At 39.9% G+C, this 9,371-nt stretch overlaps 1 protein-coding gene across 4 annotated transcripts in view; it reads left to right on the forward strand.

Moving 5' to 3' along the window:
* TECPR2 (tectonin beta-propeller repeat containing 2) overlaps nucleotides 1-4,697 on the forward strand; it is a 67,692-nt gene extending 62,995 nt beyond the window's left edge. For 3 of the 4 annotated variants that reach the window (XM_048854883.2, XM_048854887.2, XM_048854886.2), the window contains exons 18-20: nucleotides 756-897; nucleotides 1,949-2,098; nucleotides 2,451-4,697. In XM_048854883.2, the coding sequence (XP_048710840.2) occupies nucleotides 756-897; nucleotides 1,949-2,098; nucleotides 2,451-2,608 (450 nt within the window). In that variant the 3' untranslated portion in view covers nucleotides 2,609-4,697. The remainder of the gene's footprint in view (nucleotides 1-755; nucleotides 898-1,948; nucleotides 2,099-2,450) is intronic. The other variant, XR_007357289.2, reaches the window with a different exon arrangement.
* Nucleotides 4,698-9,371: the final 4,674 nt, after the last annotated feature.

The following is a 9,371-nucleotide window of genomic DNA, read 5'->3' on the forward strand; positions in this document are numbered from 1 at the left end:
ACTGAGTTTGTATTTGGCATGGCTCATCCTGCACCTGTACTGCTATTTATGCTTGTGCTAGCTCAATGAAAGCTAGCGTGAGTATGTGTCGAATCACACCCCTAGCTCACAGTGTAGACATAACCTGCAAAGCCAGACCCCCTCAGTAATAGTGAGGGTAGGAGCAGTGGAGGCAAGTCACCAAATGGAGACAGTTGGACTCTTTAAAAATGTCCAGTGTGGTTTTGTCAATACAGGTCAAGATGTAAATGTGCTGGGAGAATTTGAGAAGGCAGTAAGAAAATAATGAATTGGTGCATCTGTTGCTCTGTATAGGAAGGTTCCTTCTGAATTTACAAATAATTTTTAATCTCGCCCTATCCGAATTGCAGTGCTGACTGATTTGCTTATATGAACATTGGAACAATAAAGTTTAGGTTTGCAATTACTGAACTTGGATGTTGCAAATTAAAATATGCATTTTTAATTAATAAAACAATTAGATTTTGAAAACAAAGTAGCATCAATTTATGTAGGCCCAAATTATTTCCTTTTTTGCAACCTTAACACGTTAACGTAGAGGAAACATTACATTTTACACGGTAACTATGCAGTGTGGTCCGTATTTGGAAAACTGTCAGGGTTTAGGTTTTTGGTTGTTTTGTCTGTAGTCTGACATATTTTATTACTTCCATAGCAGATCTCTGTAAGAGAGTGAATTGTCCTGTTTTAAATGTTGTACTGGCTGAGACTTTAAGTACTGTTTTTGTTTCTAGCCAGTGGGAATAAACTTGGTCAGTGTTCATTCAAGTCCAAATGATCAGATGCTATGGGCAATTGATAGCAAATGGAATGTCCATGTACGAATAGGAATTACAGAAGAAATGCCAGTAGGCACTGACTGGGAACATGTACCAGGTAAAAATAACAATAATATTCCTATGTGCTTCCTCCCACACATTCAATCCCTGAAACACTTTAATTCTGTTTTTGTTAGTGAGCGGTTCCAATGCCAAGCGTGTTAGATTGTTGTGATTAACAAGACTGATTTGGTTACCAGATAATCCTTACCTTAACTTGAGTACGTGTCTCTTAAATATGGTCTCACTTTCACTAAATGTTGTAAGTGCCCCTTGATGAGAAATTTCAGATTCTGGAAGTGCTTCCATTGTAGAACAGGCTGCACTGCACCGTTTCCAAGTTGTTGCAGTCAGAGGAGTGAGTGGTGCACTCTTACCTCTGAGATGGTACTAAAGCAATGCTCAGCAAGGTGTCTGGGCCTGCTGTGCACCTGGAAGTTCTGTCTTTGAATGTGATTAAAAACCAGGGTCCTGCTCCCATGTGATTATTATTAAAAACTTCCTCATTTTTCAAATCTACATGTATTAATCCCCTTGTCCTGGACAAATTCCATCTGCCTGCCAAAAAGTTTGGTTTAAGTTGGATACAGTATTCTTCCTGACCTCCTGTCCTAAATGGCTGAGTAGTGTTGCTGTGTGCTTTTAAGAAGTTCCCACATTCCACTCCAGAAATGACTGCATTTTTGTCAGGAGGAGGGCGAGCTGGGGGGGGGAATCCGCCCTTGTGCAGGGAAGGGGGAAATTATATACATCCACATAGTTATTCTGCACAATCCTTTGAGCTCAGTTTGACTAAAGGGAGTTAAATGAACGTAAGATTATTCCCACTTTCATAATATTGAGGAAGTTATCATGTCCATCTTAACTCTTTAAGACCAAATTCTGCCCTCGCGCTTGAGCAACCGCCTTAAAGTCAAGGGGACGGTCAAGAAAGAAATGTGGAAAACTTGGCAGCCTTGGTACCTTTAATGCTAGAGACGTCTCCCATGAGACATTTACAGGTTTATATAAAAATACGTCAATCTCACCTGCTTTACTTATTAAACGGTATGTAACATAGTTTCATATAAGAAAGCATTTAGTTATTTCCTTCATGTGTTTCCATTTAGGGTTGCAGGCATGTCAGCTGGCTATAAGTACAAGAACTGTTTGGGCATGCTGTCCAAATGGAGATGTAGCACGTCGGTATGGCATTACTGACAAAAACCCAGCAGGAGACTACTGGAAGAAGATTCCAGGGACTGTGTCTTGTTTAACAGGCAAGTCAGTTCTTCATGATGATCTGAAACCTTCACAGACTGGCCTTATGATAGCTATTGTGTTCTGCCTGATGGTGCTCAAATGAATTAGTAAAGATAAATACTATTTTTAAGTGCTGCTGTTTTTGTTATTTGACCATGACTCTTTCATCCATTTAGCGTTTATAATTTCACTCTTTCTTCTCTTCCTCCCACCCTCCCCCCCCCAAAAAAAAACAAAAAAAAAAGAGAAAAAAAGAAAATCTTCCCTGGGTCCAGTTAGAAAAATTTAGTGAAATATACGCTGCTTTTTGAATGTTTGCAACTGGAACATACTGCTTTAATTAAAATCTGGATAACTTTTGCTTGGCAGTGACACCTCTAGATGAACTGTGGGCGATTGGTTCTTCAGGATACCTCCTTCAGCGCCTCACGAAAACATTCAGTCACTCTCATAGCTTGCAAAAAAGTAGTGACGCTTCTGTTTTGCTTCACCCTGATGATTTTGAAGATGAATGGGAAGTGATATGAAGGCACTCAAGCATGTGAAGCGGTGGAATAACAAGAGAGCAATGCTTGTATTTCCAGTAACATGCCTAGAGAATGTTGGGGTTTAAAGCCACTTGTATTTAACATGCAATATTAGCACTTTTTTTTTTTTACTAAAAAACTGACCTGTCAAATAACCCCAAACTGTGCATTCATAGGTTTGTTCCAGTATTTCTTGGGAGACAGTAAGTGTGGCATACTGAAATTGTTAAATTGTATTACCCTAGCAGCTCATTTGGAAATATAATTGTAAGTTAACCTTATTAGCAATGAAAGTGAATATTTTACAACAGCATGCACACTAATATATATGTACTTCTTTTGAGACGGCTTTCAGTTACATTAAATATTTCTCAATAGCAGAAACATTAAATATTTCTCAATTTCTTCTTGTACTTGAAACTCCAGTTAAAGAAATGCCGTCTGTCTGTCGTGTCGTATGAATTTAAGATGATCCCAATAGGAACTGAAAATGTATTCTACAGCACAGGTGTCAACATGAACATTGTTTGGACCATTTTTATTTCAAAATCTCCAATGCTTCACTAGCCTTCCATCTCTGGACATTTGGGTTCAATACCTGGTTTCATTCACAGATGAGACATTTGAAATTGCCCTAATCTCAGGTGGACATTTGTCCACCCCACATACCATCAAGAAACTGACTGACTCTGCTCCATGAGGCCCAGGGCTGGAATAGCAGCAAAGTTGTGGGTCTGGTTTCTGGTACATTGGCAGGATTGTGTGAGGCAGCTTTCCTTGTACCTGATGCACTGTATTTGTGCCTGTAGCCAGTGCTTTATGGCGTGGACTCATTTTTTAAAGTACCAAATTCAGACAGTTTTAAAAAAAAATATGGCAATTGATAGAATTATATATAATTCTAATCTCCCATAAAAAGTTTGTGATATTGTGGGGAGGTGCTTAACAATATTGTGATTTTTAGCTACATTAGCTAAATTTTGAAGTGTCTTAACAAATGTTACAGCAGAGGTTTTTAATGAACTGGGCAACGTGCTGAATAAATTAATCAGTGCTGTTTATTTTTCTTTATATTCTAAATGTTCTCTAAAGGATACCTCATTTTTAAAGACTAGAATTGTAGATGAAAAGAACTTGAGTTCACTGATGTAAGCAGAAGAATTTTTTTTGTGTTCATTCTAAACTCATACATCATCAGAATGTTTAAACAGCTGCTAACCAATGCTGTAAATGAGCCAGCTTCAGGAGATGTGGAGAGAGAATTCAGTATTGTGAACCTGGGAGTCAATGCATAGAAAAAGACATGTTTCCTTTTAACCTCTGCTCTCTTTCAAAATAGCTCTTGCTCATTCTGCACTTGGTTTGGAATAGACACAGTGAAAGGTTTAAATGTAAATCTGACTGTAGAGAGAGAACTAACTTGGTTCACTTTTTTTAAATATAGCATGTGTATTATTGACTTGGTTTGTCTGATTTTTAAATCGGGGGTGATTGGGGAGAGGTCAGATTTGTTTCCCTTTGACAGCTGATCTGTTTTGATTTCTTTCTCATCTGTATATGGAGACTGCCACCGAGTTTATTTTTTTAGTCTGCCGGGCACTGCACTGTAGTGGATTCAGCTTCTGAAGATAGTTTGTTTTATACAAGCATGTTTGGAGAACCCTTTGGCAAGTGGAAATTCAGTTTAAAAGTATCTTGTGGCAGCTCCCAAGTCAGGCAGTTCAGAGGAGGGACAAGACATCTTCCCCACTCCTTGTCAAGGACCAGATGCTCAGATACAACGGTCTTATTTAATACTGACACTTTTACACTTTTAACAGGTCGTCTTGGTAATGGCTCAAGCTTGCTCGCTGTTTGTACACCACATAATACTGTACTTTGCTTTGTTCATTAATATTAATTGGTGTTAAAAGCCCTTCTAAATTGTTGGGACTTTTTTGTGTAATTTTTTTTTTCAAATTACCACCTGAACCCAGGTGGTAATTTGAAACACTTTTAACCTCCTTACTTTCCTTTATTTCGGTACTTTTGATTTTGTTTTATTTTTGTTGTGCTTTGAGAGAGTGCAATAAACTAGACTTTTTTCAAACTACTGTATTCAGAGCCTCAATTATTATGACTGACAAATAGAAATAGAAATAGACTGACAAATAGTCTGTTCATCCTGGGAGCTCCTCTTGATGTTGGAGAAATATACATATGAAATAGCACCCAGCAACAGCCAGAAGGGCCAGACATTATGATGGGGGCTGGGTACATTAAAGAACACAATTTCTGTTTTCAAAGCATTATACACATGCATCAAAGCGCTTTGAGCACTGTACAACATAAGACATTCCCAGTGTAAGATATATTACCTTATTGCAAACAGGTCACCCCCAACTTCAGCCTAGGGTTCTGTAGATTTTAGTGCAGAGTCATAGTCCTGGAGTGTAAGACTAGAAGGAACCACTAGATCATCTAGTCTGACCTCCTGTATATCACAGGACACCACCCAGCACCCGCACACTAAACCCAAAAACCAAAATGTGGCCAAAGTATTACAGCCTACAGGAGACTAGACTATTATGTGCTACAGAGAGAGAATAGGAGGGACTGAGGTGCACCTTCAAAACCCACAACTGGGTTTTCCCTGTGGTTACAAGTTTATCTGCCTTAAATTCAGAACCTGAACAAAGGCTGATCACCCATTTCTTTATACAGCTCAGGCCTTTCATCTTGGCCTTCTGTAACAGGTAATCAACAGACAGTCAATGAAATTCATAGGCAACAGGTTTAAAAAAACATAAAGAAGTACTTCACACAATGCAGAGTCAACCTGTGGAACCTGTTGTGACAGCCAAAAGTAACTGTTTTCAAAAAGGAATGAGAAGTTCATGGAGGATAGGTCCATCAATGGCTAACTAACCAAGATAGTCAGGGAGGCAATCCCATGCTCTGGGTGTCCGTATGCTTCTGACTGCCAGGTGCTGGGACTAGTCAGTGGGATGGATCACTCAATAATTGTCCCCTCCTGTTCATGCCCTCTGAAGCATCTGGCACTGGTCACTGGTGGAAGACAGGATACTGAGCTAGATGGACTATTGGTCTGACCCATATGTTATCATCATTTGCCATTGTGATATCCTGGTACTCCTTTCTTTGCTAATGTACAGAAGTTTCATTTGCACATTGGATGAAGGTCTTGCATAGGAACGACACAAATGAAGAGGATTCAAACAATATCTGTGCCCTCAATATTATACTTAGCATTTATAAATATCCCAGTATCTCAAAGCACTTGTATATTGAGTCCACCTACTTCCCAGGGATATTGGACATTATGGTATTTCATTATGGCACAGAAAGGTTGATTCACACAGGAAGGCACAGCAAGGGTTAATTAGCATCAGAGCCAGGGCTTCTGACTCCCAGGTTCTACCTACAAGTCCACCCTGGCTCTCCTGCCTAGATTCAGATGTTAGTGTATTCATAAGTATCAGTATAGCTTTTGTCCTGAAAACCCAGCTTCTACGGAATCTTGCAGGGAAATTGTATCTTTTGCTTCTAACCTTAATCCATTGCTATGACACAGGAGTAATTGTCAAGTCACGGTTTACAGGTCAGGTGCCCAGGGATGGGTGCAGTATAGATTACCGCTCTTGGCAGATGAAAATAGTTTAGTTTTCATATTGATTTCACAGCAGGAGAAAATAAGTTGTATTAAGGAGAAATGTTTGTTGGAAGTAGATTAACTGTCAAAAGCATTGAGGAGAATTGTATAATAGATAAATTATGTATGTATGTTGTTGTTGTTTCCTAATAAAAGTTCTTCTGATGCCAAGGAAATAAGTAAAACTTTTAATTGCAGGTTTGTTTTCAGTTTCTACAAATATTTATACAAATATAAAAAGCAGCACCTCCCTATTCCCCTTTGCACCCTTGACACACATTGCAAGAACAAGAAAACTCCCACAATTGCCAACAAACCTCACCCCTATGGAACTCCCCACCCTCACACATGCCCAACCCCATCATGCTCCTTTCTCTGCATCAGGCTCAACAAGTAGAAGAATGCTGAAGATTGTCCTGAAGGCTAGTGGACTGGCTATTTCATACCGGCGGGGAATGCTGTCCCCTCACTTTTAAATCTAGGGGGATTCCACTCAAGTGCCTCTCCTGATCACAGCCATGACCACAAAACACTTTTAAACATGGCTTGCTTCTGTCTACTCTAGATGCTAAGTCATGTTTCACATTTGCGCTAACGTTGTTCTCTAACCAATGCATTTTCCCAGTGTAGACGTTGCCAAATAGGAAGGTCCTAGGCTCTTTAGACTAAAATCAGCCCCTTAAATCATCCTGAAACCAATAGGCAGCCCATGCAGATCCTGAAGCTCAAGAGTCTTTTTCTTCCAGAGTGAAGCACTGCTTAACAACCCACTACAGATTGCACCTGCTTGAGTTTCTGGATTGATTTAAGGAGCACCCCATAAAAAAAAAATGCTTTGTAGCAAATCCAGTTCTGAGTTAAAGGCCTTCAATTTTTTTAACAAACCTGTTCTCTATTCTATTTTCTCCACTAATATCTCCGAGGATGTTAAACAGCAACTACTAAAGTTGCACATCTTTAAATCAGCAGGTCTGGATAACTTGCACCAGAGTTTTAAAAGAGCTGGCTTAAGAGCTCTCTGGACCATGAACACTGATTTCCAGAAAGTCTTGGAACTCTAGCTTTCTTCCAGTCTTCTGGAATTTCCCTAATGTTCTGCCAATGTTTAAAAAGGGTATATGAGATGATTCAGGTAATTATAGGCCTGTCAGTCTGACATAGATGCAGGTAAGATAATGGAGCTGCCGATATGGGACTTCATTAATCAAGAGTTAAAGGAGGGTAATGTAACTAATGCTGATCAACATGAGTTTATGGTAAATGTCAAACTAATTTGATATCCTGCTTTGAGATTACAAGTTTGGTTAATAAACAGTGTCGATGTAATAGACTTCTATAAGACTTTGTTATGGTGCTGCATGATGTTTTGATTGAAAACTAAAAAGATAAGAAATGGATTAAAAGCTAGCTACTCAATTGGTTTCAAAAGGTAACTGTAAGTGTGAAATCATCCTCAAACAGGTGTGTTTCTAGTGGGGTCCGGTAACCATCAGTTCTTGGCACGATGCTATTTAATGCTTTTATTAATGACGGGGTGAAGAAAACATAAAATAATTATTGATCAGGCTTGCAAGTGACTAATTGGGGGTGAGGCATAATGAAGAGGACAGGTCACAGAGACAGAGCGATCTGGATTGCTTGGTAAGCTCACACAAGCAAACAGTATGCATTTTAATATGGCTAAATGTATATATCTAGGAACAAAGAACATAGGCCATACTTACTGGAAGGGGGTACTCTATCCTGGGAAGCAGTGATTCTGAAAAAATTGGGATGGTGATGTGGATGCTCAACTGCAAATGAGCACCCGGTGTGATACTGATCAAAGGGCCTGACATTTCCTTAGGAGTAGAGAGGTTATTTTACCTCTGTATTTGGCACTGTGTGACCACTGCTGGAATACTGCGTCCAGTTCTGGTATATACAGTTCAAGAAGGAATGCTGAGAAATTGGAGAGGGTTCAGAGAAGAGTAATAATGATTACAGGATTTGAAAATCTTCCGTATAGCCAGCCTGCAGAGTGGTGATATTCTCAGGTTTACCATTGGAATAGTTTACTAAGGACTGTAATGGATTCCCCATCATTTAAATCAAGATAGGATGTCTGTCTAAAAGACATGATCTAGTTCATATGCAAGTCAGCAGGCTCAAAGCAAGAATTGTGCCATACAATTTTATTCTATTGCAGGGGTGGCCAACCTGTGGCTCCGGAGCCACATGCGGCTCCTCAGAAGCTAATATGTGGCTCCTTGTATAGGCACCAACTCCGGGGCTGGAGCGACCGCTGCCAATGTGTCAGGGAGTGCTCAACCCCTGGCTCTGCCACAGGCCTGCCCCACTCCACCTTTTCCCTCCTGTGAGTCTGCCGTGACCTCGCTCCTCCCACTCCCCCTCCGAGCCTCCTGCATGCTATGAAACAGCTGATCGGGAGGGAGGGGGAGGCGCTGATTGGTGGGGCTGGGGAGCTGATGGAGGGGCTGCTGACTTATTACTGTGGCTGTTTGGTAAATTCTGGCTCCTTCTCAGGCTCAGGTTGGCCACCCCTGTGCTACTGTATACTAGTAGCAAGTGGGGCCTGCAGGAGAAAAAAAAATCACATTTTTTCAGACACTCTCTCAATTCTACCTTTTTGTAATATATGAGGACTTTTTCTTTAAATTTTACATATGGCCTTCAAACACCATTCTCTGTTCTTTGTCTGTCTCCTCACAACAAGCTAGTGATTGTTGTAGCGTAGTTTTCTCAGTAGATACAGTGAAATTATGTTTAAGAAATCTTATGCGGGATTTCCATTTTGTAGATACAGAGAAAGGAAAGCTGCTTCCTAGTGAAATATATCAGATGGTGTTTTATGGATTTCTAAATTTCCACTGTCTACTTCCGCATTTCTTTTGAATAAAAAAAGAGATTGCAACTTTTGTGTTGAAAGCTGCCCTTCAGAGAAAATACCCCTAAGGTTGTGTATCAACTGTGTCAATTTCATACCCACATTTATTTAATAGCTTGAACTTTATAAGAGACTGCTGTGTGACCTATACATAGAAATAAGCCAGCAAAGACCTGTCCATCAATATTGCACTTATTATAGTTTGCATGTGGTGAAAGTCTAAT

This window comes from Caretta caretta, chromosome 6 (genome assembly GCF_965140235.1).
Source record: "Caretta caretta isolate rCarCar2 chromosome 6, rCarCar1.hap1, whole genome shotgun sequence".
Taxonomy (NCBI): domain Eukaryota; kingdom Metazoa; phylum Chordata; order Testudines; family Cheloniidae; genus Caretta; species Caretta caretta.